The 15,188-nt window shown below is 41.7% G+C and overlaps 1 protein-coding gene across 1 annotated transcript; it reads right to left on the bottom strand.

The window, feature by feature from the left end:
* Window positions 1-9,596: 9,596 nt before the first annotated feature.
* Window positions 9,597-11,994, bottom strand: LOC120026010 (polyubiquitin). The gene is made up of 2 exons (XM_038970788.1): window positions 11,901-11,994; window positions 9,597-10,259 (listed from the first exon to the last, which is right to left on the bottom strand). The coding sequence occupies exon 2, from the start codon at window positions 10,250-10,252 to the stop codon at window positions 9,791-9,793; it is 462 nt and encodes a 153-aa protein (XP_038826716.1). The 5' UTR covers window positions 10,253-10,259; window positions 11,901-11,994; the 3' UTR covers window positions 9,597-9,790.
* Between the last annotated feature and the right edge of the window lie 3,194 nt (window positions 11,995-15,188).

Here is a 15,188-nt window from a genome sequence, read left to right as displayed (position 1 = left end):
ATGATTAGCAACGAGTTATCCAACTTCATGTTACCTTAAAGTTAGCTAAGTTAGCTAGCTACATAACATTAGATAGTTTGACGAAACTTGGTTTGTTAGTTGTGCTATAGCCACCACTCATCTTGACAGAACTTACCATAATGATTATTGAAAGTAAGACCTGTAGTTAAGGTTAAAAAGGTTTTGTTATACAGTTGACTAGGCTGCTGACAACAGTCTGCCTTAGCTCGGCAATGGTTAACTGCCCAAAATTTTGAAAAACATCGCCGATTCAAGATTATATAGGTCCCTGAATGTGAAAAACGTTGTCTGTTTATCTCCATTTAAAAATCAGGCTGTAACACAACAAAATGTGGAAAAAGTCAAGGGTGTGAATACTTAATGCCTAGAAGGCCAGCATCCCGGACTCAAACTGGCTCTAACCAGAATAGAAAGAGGAGTGGGATGCCCCGTTGCACAACTGAGCAAGAGGACAAGTAAATTAGTGTCTAGTTTGAGAAACAGACACCTCACAAGTCCTCAACCCAAGTGTATGTAATTCAAACAAACGCTATGTCAATCAATCTTTTCTCTTTTACCATTGGACTATGGTATAAAGTGTAAAAAATAACTTATTTTCAAATGACAGAATGGTCTTTTTCTGATAGCAGATGGCTGAAAAGGTCAAGTGAACTAAACTCCATTTTACCTGAGTGAGGTGAATACATGCTTCCTTCTGCTATTACTACTTGTGTAGCAGATAATATTGGACTAATGTATTATTTGTGTTTCTTGATTGTGATTCAGCTCAAAGAAAAAAAGCTAAATCTTATTTTTAACAAAAACTCACTGGTAAACTTGTAACTGGCCAAGAACTGGTAGCCTACTGTTCAAATCGAGCAATTATTTTAGTCCTGCAGCATTCTTTATTTTCTATCTAGCCCAAAGTAATCTGTCCTTTGTATAGGTTTACCAATAATGATGCTGGACAAAGTGCTTAAGTAGCCTAGTGGTTAGAGTGTTGGGCCAGTATCCAAAAGTTTGCTGGTTTGACTAACAGAGCTGACAAGGTGAACAATCTATTGCTTTAACCTTTGTTTGCTCTACTATGGCTGACCCTGTAGAACAGCACATTTAATGTATGTGAAAATAAAACATATGAATTTAATCTTTCTGATGTGTGTGTTGTTCTTGAGCCATTGTTTTTCTATTCAACTGCATGGAAAGACAATATATTTTCAAGAATAATTTGGAGGAGGAGGAGAAGTGAGGGTTGGAGAGAACACCCCACAGACAGCTGAAATGTGTTGGAGATTACCATTCAACAGGGTTCAATCTGGTTTGTAGAACAGTTCTTCTATTAAGAAAAGTTAGAAAACGGTGTCACTCCACAATGATACAATACAAAATACAGGTTTTTTTTTAAAGCACAAACTGGCTCTAACCAGAATAGAAAGAGGAGTGGGATGCCCCGTTGCACAACTGAGCAAGAGGACAAGTAAATTAGAGTGTCTAGTTTGAGAAACAGACACCTCACAAGTCCTCAACTGGCAGCTTCATTAAATAGTACCCACAAAACACCAGTCTCAACGTCAACAGTGAAGAGGTGAGTCCGGGATGCTGGCCTTCTAGGCATTAAGTATTCACACCCTTGACTTTTTCCACATTTTGTTGTGTTACAGCCTGATTTTTAAATGGAGATAAACAGACAACGTTTTTCACATTTCTTTTACAAATTAATAAAAAATGAAAATATGAAATGTCAATAACTATTCAAACACTTTGTTATGGCAAGCCTAAATACATTTAGGAATAAAAAATTTGCTTAACAAGTCACATAATAAGTTGCATGGACTTACTGTGTGAAATAATAGTGTTTAACATGGTTGTTGAATGACTACCTCATCTCTGTACCCCACACATATAATTATCTGTAAGGTCCCTCAGTCTAGCAGTGAATTTGAAACACAGATTCAACCACAAAGACCAGGGAGGTTTTCTAATGCCTCACAAAGAAGGGCACCTATTGATAGATGGGTAAAAAAAAGCTCACTTTGAATATCCCTTTGAGCATGGTGAGGTTATTAATTATACTTTGGATTGTGTATCTATACACCCAGTCACTACAAGATACAGGCGTCCTTCCTAACTCAGTTGCCGAAGAGGAAGGAAACCGCCCAGGGATTTCACCATGGGGCCAATGGTGACTTTAAAACAGTTACAGAGTTTAATGGCTGATAGGAGATAACTGAGGATGGATCAATAACGTTGTAGTCACTAGACAATACTAACCTAATTGACAGAATGAAAAGAAGGAAGCTTGTACAGAATAATATTCCAAAACATGCATCCTGTTTGCAACAAGGCACTAAGGTAATACGTCAAAAAATGTGGCAAAGCAATTCACTTTTTCTGAATTCAAAGTGTTATGCTTGGGGCAAATCCAATACAACACATTACTGTTATGGGTATGCTTGGGAGATTTTCAGGATAAAAATAAACGGAATGGAGAAACCACAGGAAAAATCCGAGAGGAAAATCTGGTTCAGTCTGCTTTCCACCAGACACTGGGAGATTAATTCACCTTTCAGCAGGACAATACCTAAAACACAAGGCCAATTATACACTGGAGTTGCTTACCAAGAAGACAGTGAATATTCCTGAGTGGCCAAGTTAGTTTTGACTTGACTGAAAATGGTTGTCTAGCAAAGATCAACAACCAATTTGATAGAGCATGAAGATTTTTGAAAAGAATAATGGGCAAATGTTTCACAATCCAGCACTGGAAGCTTTTAGAGACTTACCCAGAAAGATTCTGGCTGTAATCCATGCCAAAAGTGCTTCTACAAACATTGACTCAGGGGTGTGAATACTTACGTAAATTAGATATGTCTGTATTTCCTTTTCAATACATTTGCAAAAATGTCAAAAACATGTTTTCACTGTCATTATGATGTATTGTGTGTAGATGGATGAAAAAAATAATATATTTAATCCATTTTGAATTCAGGCTATAATACAACAAAATGTGGAGTAAGTCAACGGGTATGAATACTTTCTCAAGGCATTGTATATATTTATTTTATTGAACCTTTATTTAACTATATTTAAATAAAATTAAGTTTATGAGACAAATAATTATCTTCTCTGTATACATCAATGATGTCGCTCTTGCTGCTGGTGATTCTCTGATCCACCTCTACGCAGACGACACCATTCTGTATACTTCTGGCCCTTCTTTGGACACTGTGTTAACTAACCTCCAGACGAGCTTCAATGCCATTAACTCTCCTTCCGTTGCCTCCAACTGCTCTTAAATGCAAGTAAAACTAAATGCATGCTCTTCAACCGATCGCTGCCCGCACCTGCACGCCCGTCCAGCATCACTACTCTGGACGGTTCTGACTTAGAATATGTGGACAACTACAATTACCTAGGTGTCTGGTTATACTGTAAACTCTCCTTCCAGACTCATATTAAGCATCTCCGATCCAAAATTAAAACTAGAATTGGCTTCCTATTTCGCAACAAAGCATCCTTCACTCATGCTGCTGTAACAGTATAACTTTAGTACGTCCCCTCGCCCCGACACGGGCGCGAACCAGGGACCCTCTGCACACATCAACAACAGCCACCCACGAAGCGTCGTTACCCATCGCTCCACAAAAGCCGCGGCCCTTGCAGAGCAAGGGGCAACACTACTTCTAGGTTTCAGAGCAAGTGACGTAACTGATTGAAACGCTATTAGCGCGTACCCGCTAACTAGCTAGCCATTTCACATCCGTTACACTGCCAAACATACCCTCGTAAAACTGACCATCCTACCTATCCTCGACTTCGGCGATGTCATTTATAAAATAGCCTCCAACACGCTACTCAACAAATTGGATGCAGTCTATCACAGTGCCATCCGTTTTGTCACCAAAGCCCCACATACTACCCACCACTGCGACCTGTACGCTCTCGTTGAATGGCCCTCGCTTCATACTCGTCGCCAAACCCACTGGCTCCAGGTCATCTACAAGTCTCTGCTAGGTAAAGGTCCGCCTTGTCTCAGCTCACTGGTCACCATAGCAGCACCCACTCCAGCAGATATATCTCACTAGTCACCCCCAAAGCCAATTCCTCCATTGGCCGCCTTTCCTTCCAGTTCTCTGCTGCCAATGACTGGAACGAACTGCAAAAATCACTGAAGCTGGAGACTCATATCTCCCTCAATAGCTTTATGCACCAGCTGTCAGAGCAGCTCACAGATCACTGCACCTGTACATAACCCATCTGTAAATAGCCCATCCAACTACCTCATCCCCATACTGTATTTATTTATTTATCTTGCACCCCAGTATCTCTACTTGCACATTCATCTTCTGCACATCAATCGCTCCAGTGTTTAATTGGTATATTGTAATTATTTCGCCACCATGGCCTATTTAATGCCTTACCTCCCTTATCTTACCTCATTTCCACACACTGTATATATACTTTTTCTACTGTATTATTGACTGTATGTTTGTTTATTCCATGTGTAACTCTGTGTTGTTGTATGTGTCGAACTGCTTTGCTTTATTCTTGGCCAGGTCACAGTTGTAAATGAGAACTTGTTCTCAACTAGCCTACCTGGTTAAATAAAGGTTAAATAAAAAAATTAAAGTTTCCTCTCCTATGTAATGACAGCCATGGGTGCCAGAGTGACAACCAATGAGAAGCAGGAGGGACAAAGCGCCGCTATGGCTTGTGGTCTGTCAAGATATTGAGTCATTTGCTTGGCTTCAAAATATAGTGTGGTGAAGGTTTATTAAAAAATATATATTACAATCAGTAAATTCACTCCCGGGGGTTAGACAGACCAAAGCTGGACTTCTCTGCTGTTCTGATATATATGTTGGACCCTTCAATACTGAAACCCCACTGGTCTACAGCAAAGTCATCACCAACATTGGCCAACCTAGACACTACAGGTAATGACTTGACCACACTAATCTATACACACTGAATCCAGATACAGCAAATATGACTCACTTTGGTTTTGAGAGATGGACTGTGCTTATCTCTGATTGCTTCTCCTTTGATGGAGGTATCTTCACAGCACCAGTGAGAGTGGTCTACTACTTCAGATTCACTGCCAGGGATTACAGATCTCCACAATGGATGGGCGTTTTTATTTTATTTTACCTTTATTTAACTAGGCAAGTCTGTGAAGAACAAATTATTATTTTACAATGACGGCCTACCCCGGCCAAACCCTCCCCTAACTCGGACGATGCTGGGCCAATTGTGCGCCGCCCTTTGAGACTCCCGATCACGGCCGGTTGTGATACAGCATGGGATTGAACCAGGGTCTGTAGTGACGCCTCTAGCACTGAGATGCAGTGCCTTAGACAGCTGTGGCACTCAGGAGCCCTTTTTTTACTGTTTACCTATACGTCGCTAGCCAGAGACTTATGTGGAATAGCGAACACAACAATGGTAGTGAAAGTGATTTATGCACATCTATTGCAATATCTCTAGAGCTGGAGGAAGGTAATGTGGTCTACATGCTTCTCCATGGGTTAAAAAAATAACAATAACGAGGCTATATACAAGGCAAGTACCGGCACTGAGTCAATGTGCAAGGGTACAACGTAGATGAGGTAATATGTACATGTAGGTAGGGGTAAAAGTGACAAGGAAGTCAGGATAGATAATAAACAGAGTAGCAGCAGCGTATGTGAAGAGAGTGAACAGGAGTGAAAGTTTTTCTGTGTGCGAGTTTGTGGCGTCAATATGCATGTGTGTGTTTTGTGTGTGAGCATATGTAATGTGTGTGTTGGGAGTGTCAGTGTAGTATGTGTGTGGAGGGGTAGAGTCCAGTGAGTATGCATAGAACCGGTGCAAGAGAGTCAGTGCAAATAAAAAGGGGGTCAATACAAAGTCATTTAGCCATTTGATTAACTGTTCAGCAGTCTTATGGCTTGGGGGTAGAAGCTGTTCAGGAGCCTTTTGGTCCCAGACTTGGCGTTCCAGTACCGTTTGCCGTGCAGTAGCAGAGAGGACAGTCTATGACTTGGGTGGCTGGAGTCTTTGACAATTTTAGGGGCCTTCCTCTGACATAGAGGTCCTGGATGGCAGGGAGCTCTGCCCCAGTGATGTACTGGGCCGTACGCACGGTCGTATGCCAAGCAGTTGCTATACAAAGCTTTGACGGTGCAGCTGTATAACGTTTTGAGGATCTGAGGGCCCATGTCAAATCTTGTAATTATCCGTGATCTACAAAACATATTGGGGGTGCCAGCAAGCATCTTTCTCATGTCAGTCAGTCACAGAGTTTCTTAACCATACTGTACTGTCTTTGAGTCAGTCATGTGCGTGGTCTAAATAACTCAACTGGCTAGTTTGCTTGTCTGTAAGCAGAGGGGCGGCCTGTACTGTTGATCCTGCTGCTCGGATTGGATAGAGTGATCATCCGATTATCAACTGTAAATTTACAGATATGATTACGAGTATGGCATGTCAGCACACCCCTAGAAATTAGTGTGTATGAGAGGCAATCAGCTGTAAGAGCTTTCACTTGGTCTATGGGGACATCTTGTGGTTAAGTATGAATGACATCCTTTTGCTGCAGGGAGGTACAGCATACCTATTAGCTATAATAGTTCAAATGCTTCTTTCCTAGTTTAAGGTAATCATAATCTAACAGTTGGATAAAAGCAAATAATGTCATAGTGATTACTCAAAGGAAGGATGCATTTCAGGCATACTAACAAGTCCCTCTTCCAACAGTTCCAGTGCTGGTACCCACCAAAATACCTACTGGGAACTGTAGCACTCCTTGCAAGAATCATACAGTACGTTTACCATGCCTCTCCATAATTCAACAGATTGTGCAAATTATAGTTCTTTAACGTCGCTTTACTATAATACAAAAGAGAGGGCGATACCAATTACCTCACTACCTAATCGTTTCACCAGATAAAGAAATATTACAATGATCATCCATTGAGAGCATCTTGACTGGCTGCATCACCACTTACGGCAGCTGCTTGGTGATATGACCATCCCATCGATTCCAATGTATTACTTTTAATACCTGCAAATAGCAAATAAACCACTTCAACATCTATATACTAAACATCACTAAGTACACTAAATGACCAAAAGTATGTGGACACCTGCTTGTCAAACATCTCATTCCAAAATCATGGGCATTAATATGGAGTTGGTCCCCCCTTTGCTATAACAGCATCCCCTCTTCTGGGAAGACTTTTCACTAGAAGTTGGAACATTGCTGCAGGGACTTGGTTGCATTCAGCAACAGGAGCTTTATTGAGGTCAGACATTCCAATTCATCCCAAAGGTGTTCGATGGAGTTAAGGTCAGTTCTTTGTGGAGGTCAGTCAAGTTCTTCCACACCGATCAACAAACCATTTCTGTATGGACCTCGCTTTGTGCACGGGGGCATTGTCATGCTGAAACAGGAAAGGGTCTTCCCCGAACTGTTGTCAAAGTTGGAAGAACAGAATCTTCTAGAATGTCAATGTATATGCTGTAGCGTTGACTGCCCTTCACTGGAACTAAGGGGCTTAGCCCAAACCATGAAAAACAGCCCCAGACCATTATTCCTCCTCCAAACTTTAGTTGGCATTGTGTGTTGAGGCAGGTAGCATTCTCCTGGAACTCCACCAAACCCTGACTCAGTAAAATCAAAATTGTTGCATTTTGTTCAATATACCTGCTCTCAACCTCTGATTGCTCAGCCATGAAAAGCCAACTGACATTTATCTGCATTGCTTGCCGTATGGGTTTTCGGGCTGGGTTTCTGTAAAACCACTGACGTCGGCCAATGTAAAAAGGCCTTTATAAATAGTGATTGGATATACAGTTGATGTCGGTAGTTTACATACACCTTAGCCAAATACATTTAAACTCAGCTTTTCACAATTCCTGACATTTAATCCAGTAAAAATTCCATGTCTTAGGTCAGATAGGATCACCACTTTATTTTAAGAATGTGAAATGTCCAAATAATAGAGAGAATTTATTTCAGCTTTCATTTCGTTCATCACATTCCCAGTGGGTCAGAAGTTTACATACACTCAATTAGTATTTGGTAGCATTGCCTTTAAATTGTTTAACTTGGGTCAAACGTTTCAGGTAGCCTTCCACAAGCTTCCCACAATAATTTGGGTGAATTTTGGCCCATTCCTCCTGACAGAGCTGGTGTAACCGAGTCAGGTTTGTAGGCCTCCTTGCTCACACACAAATTTTCTATAGGATTGAGGTCAGGGCTTTGTGATGGCCACTCCAAAAGTTCGACTTTGTTGACCTTGAGCCATTTTGCCACAACTTCGGAAGCATGCTTGGGGTCATTGTCCATTTGGAAGACCCATTTGCGACCAAGCTTTAACTTCCTGTCTTGAGATGTTGCTTCAATATAGCCACAATTCTACTCCCTCATGCCATCTATTTTGTGAAGTGCACCAGTTCCTCCTGCAACAAAGCACCCCCACAACATGCTGCCACCCCCGTGCTTCACAGTTGGGATGGTGTTCTTCGGCTTGCAAACATAAGTCATTATGGCCAAACAGTTTTATTTTTGTTTCATCAGACCAGAGGACAATTTCTCCAAAAAGTATGATCTTTGTCCCCATATGCAGTTGCAAACCGTAGTCTGGCTTTTTTATGGCGGTTTTGGAGCAGTGGCTTCTTCCTTGCTGAGCGGCCTTTAAGGTTGTCGATATAGGACTCAGTTTCCAGTGGATATAGATACTTTTGTACCGGTTTCCTCCAGCATCTTCACAAGGTCCTTTGCTGTTGTTCTGGGAGCGATATGCACTTTGTGCACCAAAGTACATTCATCTCTAGGAGACAGAACGCGTCTCCTTCCTGAGCGGTATGACGGCTGCGTGGTCCCATGGTGTTCATACTTGCGCACAATGGTTTGTACAGATGAACGTGGTACCTTCAGGCATTTGGAAATTGCTCCCAAGGATAAAACAGACTTGTGGTCTACAATTTCTCCCCCTGAGGTCTTGGCTGATTTCTTTTGATTTGCCCATGATGTCAAGCAAGGACGCACTGAGTTTGAAGGTAGGCCTTGAAATACAGCCACACCTCCAATTGACTCAAATGTCAATTAGCCTATCAGAAGTTTCTAAAGCAATGACATCATTTTCTGGAATTTCCAAGTTGTTTAAAGGCACAGTGTATGTAAAATTCTGACCCACTGGAATTGTGATAGTGAATTATAAGTGAAATAATTTGTCTGTTACCAATTGTTGGAAAAATTGTGTCTTACAAAGTAGATGTCCTAACCGACTTGCCAAAACTAGTGTTGAGAAATTTTTTGAGTGTTTGAGAAACCAGTTCTAATAACTCCAACCTAAGCGTATGTAAACTTCAGACTCCAACTGTATAGCGTACCTCCAAATGCACCACCTACAGTTAACGTCAAGACCTTAAAGTAGTTAATAACTTCAAAGACTAAAAGCACAAGGTATTTAAATTTGGTTTAACATAGAGGCAGTTCTAGTTATGCTCTGAGGCAGTAGTACTTCAAATTAGAAACTAGCAAAAGATTAAACTAATACAACCAGGTGCTATTGAAATACCTAAATAATTTACTACAAAAGACAACCAGATAATATGAGGAATGCTTGAACTTTATTGATGATTTATTTTTATTTTTTAAGAGCTGAGGATTAGAGGTTAGGGTGGGAGGGAAAGTCAGTGGTGGGATTGGAGTGAGGTCAAAGGGTGGGGTTGGCGGTTATGAAGGAATTTGGGATGAGGGAAATTGGGGTTAAGATGTGACATTGTTAAGAGTAGAAGTTAACTAGTTGCCTCCACGAAGACGCAGGACCAGGTGAAGGGTGGACTCCTTCTGGATGTTGTAGTCGGACAGGGTGCGGCCATCTTCCAGCTGCTTGCCGGCAAAGATCAGACGCTGCTGGTCTGGGGGGATGCCCTCCTTGTCCTGGATCTTGGCCTTGACGTTCTCGATGGTGTCACTGGGCTCAACCTCGAGGGTGATGGTCTTACCAGTCAGGGTTTTAACGAAGATCTGCATACCTCCCCTCAGACGAAGCACAAGATGGAGGGTGGACTCCTTCTGGATGTTGTAGTCGGACAGGGTGCGGCCATCTTCCAGCTGCTTGCCGGCAAAGATCAGACGCTGCTGGTCTGGGGGGATGCCCTCCTTGTCCTGGATCTTGGCCTTGACGTTCTCGATGGTGTCACTGGGCTCCACTTCTAGTGTGATGGTTTTACCAGTTAGGGTCTTCACAAAGATCTGCATCTTGACACTGGGGAAGAGAACCATAATGTTACACTAAACTAATCAAACCTAAAGTGTCAAAATAAACAGCCAGGCTATACATAATTCACACTATAGGTATCAATCTAGTAGTCATAACAATTCCGAGTCAACTTCTAAATAGGGTAGAGCAAAGCTCCTCCCATTGGAGGTAGTACTCAGCTGACGTTTACAGCAGTAAGCTTCAGGTTCCACCATTTTAGAACAAGCTCCATCTAGTGGCTGTCATTGTCATTAAACCTCCGTCGAGTCCTGAAGTAATGACTAGCTAGCTGACCATTTAAATCTATGGGGTTGTATTTTTATTTGCAGTCATAACGTAATATTTTGTAATAAATTAACCTCCCCTACGCCCATTTTACAGCAAAATATATTACTATTACTGCCCGGGATGATCGCTGGGTTTAGGTCTCGAGCGCGGTGTTTTACGGGAGGGTGGGTATAATTTGTGGAACGTTCCAACAGGAATCTGTTCCAAAAACTTTGAAGTACAAGGTTGCCAACAAACGACGCATACAAAGTAACACGATCAAGCCACCTAGCTAACTAGCTGCCGAATAGGCATCAACTCACCATGTAACTTATTTTTAATGTTTGTCGATAGCCTACCAGAGTACAGACATTTTTCAGAATAAACATGAGTGAAAAACATAATTAAATAGCCCACTCCCTACCATGTATTTTATTCTGTCGCTATACAACTTTGTGTGCGTTGTTTGTTGGCAACCTTGGTATTTACGAAGTTATTGGAACAGATTCCTGTTGGAACGTTACACAAATTATACCCACCCTTTACGGGATGCGTTTGTAAATTCATTCTGGCTATCTACTCCGATTTAGGAGCACTCGTCTGAGTATGCCAGAGCGCATAATAACTAATTAATTTACAAACGCGCAACACTCTTGAATATTGCCGGTGTTAAAAAACTTGGCCGAAAACACGTAATTAAGTTACTAGCAGCACAGTTAACGTTTGTCACCAATGCTCTAGATAACATGAACAGCCTAAGCAAGCAGCTTTGCTATGGCGAGTAAAATGGTCAGAGTGAGGGGTTCTCATTCGTGTCTGGAAGTAACTAGCAAGCTAGCCAACGTTAGCCAGTTGGCAGTCAAGCACCCAAGCTGTTGTGATGCCAGAACGCTCCGATCAACCCTAATCCTCGCTCCGTGAGCGAAACGCTCTGAATTTACGAACGGACAATCTGACAAAGCTCTGAATTTACGAACACCCAGAGAGCACTGGCACTCCAGATTGAATGTACAAAAACACACCCACTGTTAACGTTAGCCTTTCCCTCCATCTATATAAATATCTAGCTTGATTGAAGGGTTATCCAATGACTAACTACTGTTGAGCGCCTTGTTTTAGCTAGTTAGGAAGCTAGCCAAGGCCATATCCAGCCAGCTAACTTTATTTTAGTAAATAACTACTGTAGTTAACTAAAGCTACCAGAAAGTTAGCTCGTCTATCGTCGACGTCTATTCGTACATCAACAAAAAAAAAGTATATTCGTACTTCCCCAATAAGAATACGAAAAACAAATGAACTACCAATTAACATTTCGCTGAACTAAGGGTCTTTGTGAAAAATGTTGTCATTAATGCTCAATTTGGATAATAACCTACTTACAAACAAATTATCAACGCTGCTGTTCTTGAACCTTCAGGAAACGAGGCTGTTATGGGAAACAAAGGGCTGTGTTATTTATACATTGCCGGTTACGTATCCCTCCACCATTACACCATATGGAACTATAAACTGCGGATTTTCAAAAAATATCTTTAACCATATGGATTGTGGATAAAATGGACTAACTCCACGGCATGTATGACATTGAAAATGTTCTATATGAATGTTTAATCTTTAAGAAATTGTGTAAGAATGGTCAAATAAAATAAGTCGTACATTGGCGGAGGTAGAAATGTGCAAAAAGAGTGAGTCGTCGTTCTCTAGCAACGCGCTGAGCAGTCAAAGCGAATCCAGTCACAGATGTCGCAGTATTAATTAACCTTGCCAGCTAGTAAAATCGGATTTTGTTTTAGATAGTTATGAATTTATGTCAGAAACAGTGACGTAGCCAGAAATTCGTTGGTGGGTGGGCATGCAAAAATTTGGGTGCATATAGCCATATAAGCACAGTGACATATGCCTCAATGCAGTCATATTAGTAGATTATTAGGGGTCTTTCAGTTAGTTATTGTTGTCAACCTGTCCCTTGAGAGTGATTAACTAAGCTTTTTTTTTTTTTTTTACCCAGGCCCACTCATGCCTCAGTAAATTCTACAGTTTTGCTACATTTTCAAGCAGCAGTGTAGTTAGTGTAGGAGATCAACCAGGGAACAGTTTTTGAATCAAAACATACAGTATATGCAAAGAAGAATGTAACGGGGATTGGACAGTTTATTTTAGGTCACAACATTGATTTAATAGAAACAAATTATTTACAGCATGGATCAATCATTTCATTCTACACAAACAGGCACAGTCATTCCCCACTCCCACCCCCTTATAAAAGACTCCTTATCCTAACATCAACCAGCCTATATCTAGCTAGTCTCGTGTTGCCATGAGGACCCCAGTGTCCTATCTGGAAAGTGAAGTCACAAGCTCGACTGGTCGGCTACTGCATAGCAATCTAGTGGTGCCAAAAGCCCTGGTCTGCCCTAGAAAGCTTATCTAAATTACAATCGCCAAAACTGCCAGATTTTTGAGAGGGACGCTCGTTTTGGGCTAAAAAATTTGATTATTATGATGAAGTTCGATGTCCACTATGAATTATTTTAAAGTTTGCTACAAATCATGATATTTAGTTAAATAGTGATCCATTCTGACTACTACATTTGTTGTCACACAGGACCACGTGCTGACATATCAATCACGGGCCTGCAGGCTATGAGGAGGATTACGCCTTCTTGCCATAGACATTAAGGTTGACTCTCTCAGGCAGGATGAAAATTATTACATCGACCGTGATCCTTTGCTAGTTATGCCCACTTTCACCATGATTCTTAGCAATCTTTTGGTGCCATTCAGCCCCATTCAGCTATGTGGCATGCTTCAAATTCAAATACTTCCGGCTTCATGCGCCATCAGGACATTTCCATAGGAATACGTCTCCTGGTTTATGGTTGCCATACCTCCAAAATCACATCATTGTCACACCTCTCTTGGAGGTCTGAACAATTTTGTATTGCAAAAACGGTTTGAATTGTCCGCTGATTTTGATTGGATGTTACATTTCAAGAACCCTCCCCCCAAATGCTGGTTGAAGGGGTGTGTTATGTGCCTCACCGTTTTCCATCCAGTTACTTGTTGCCTATGTTAGTAAGTGCTAGTTTTGAAGTTATCAAGTGTGGCCGACAGTCTGCAATTTATATTTAAATGGTAAAGTCAAACGTCACAACTAGAGCCCTCCACGGCATGAATTTTAAGCCTGAGCCTTACCCATGCCTGTGACGTTCAGACCCTACCCTACCCAGGCCCGATTGCTTCTGCCAAATTTAAGGCCCAACCCAACCCGGCCCTGCCGAAACCCGAAATCAGAAATATCTTCCTGGGTTAGAAAATCCATTAGCTGCTCCTCAGCTAGCGCCCAATTGACTACATTCACTCCTTGAAGGAGAGCTCTCCTTGTCCTCGAATTGCCCAGAATGCACCGCACGGCCCACTGACGTAGCATGGGCAACGATTCAAATGGAGTTTCCCATCTCCTCAAAGTATATCTGGCTCTGGTCAACGAATGAAGAGACATGAGAGAGCAGTTAGTTGTTAGCTACTTTTGGTCACTCTAAACGCCAACAAAACTCAAGGAACATTATACTTTGTGGGAAATAATCTCTCCTGTTTTATATTTGACGAGGTTTATGCACCTTTGACAACATGTTATGATCTTAGTCAGATATGACTGCACTGCACAGCAGAGCATTGAGCAAATGACTTATCTTCAAAATGTTAGTGATCAATTTAGTAATACCTGAGCCCTACCCGTACCCTAGTTATTTATGAAAAAACAGGCCTTATCCTGCCCTAACACAATGTATAACGTCGGGCCCATTGGGATAGGGTAGCAGAGCTCCACAACACCTTCTAAACTGCTCTGGTGACAGTCTGATGGTTTTTTAAACATCAGACTGTTACTATGGTTACCTCATGGATCATCAGTATGATCGAAGTCGCCCACAAAATGACGCAATAGTCTTTACAAGCCAGAATGTTGAATACAATTATATTTACATTTACTTTACCGGTTGTACATGCTGTTGGTCCTTTTGGCGGTAGGAGGTGGAGATGGGCTATCCACAGGAAAGGGTTGTTTAGACAACTTTTTGTGGTGCTTGTGGGTTCTGTCACTTGTATTTTCAATCTCTTCACGCATAGCACGTGATGCACAATATGTCAGCAATAGCCGAACGTAACCGAACATAGTCGACTGAAGCATGCATCTCAATCAGCTGAGGTTTGGTAGTCTCGGTTACCTCTCAATCAGCTATCGTTTGTTTTTTCCCCGGTTACCTCTCAATCAGCTGTGGTTTGGTTAGGCTCGGTTACCTCTCAATCAGCTGTGGTTTGGTAGGCTCGGTTACCTCTCAATCAGCTGTGGTTTGGTTAGGCTCGGTTACCTCTCAATCAGCTATCGTTTGTTTTTTCCCCGGTTACCTCTCAATCAGCTGTGGTTTGGTTAGGCTCAGTTACCTCTCAATCAGCTGTGGTTTGGTTAGGCTCAGTTACCTCTCAATCAGCTGTGGTTTGGTTAGGCTCAGTTACCTCTCAATCAGCTGTGGTTTGGTTAGGCTCAGTTACCTCTCAATCAGCTGAGGTTTGGTAGGCTCGGTTACCTCTCAATCAGCTGTGGTTTGGTTAGGCTCAGTTACCTCTCAATCAGCTGTGGTTTGGTTAGGCTCGGTTACCTCTCAATCA

The sequence above is a fragment of the Salvelinus namaycush genome, chromosome 31 (assembly GCF_016432855.1).
Source record: "Salvelinus namaycush isolate Seneca chromosome 31, SaNama_1.0, whole genome shotgun sequence".
Taxonomy (NCBI): domain Eukaryota; kingdom Metazoa; phylum Chordata; class Actinopteri; order Salmoniformes; family Salmonidae; genus Salvelinus; species Salvelinus namaycush.
The sequence above is the reverse complement of the archived record's forward strand: the minus strand, read 5'-3'. Positions and strand labels throughout refer to the sequence as shown.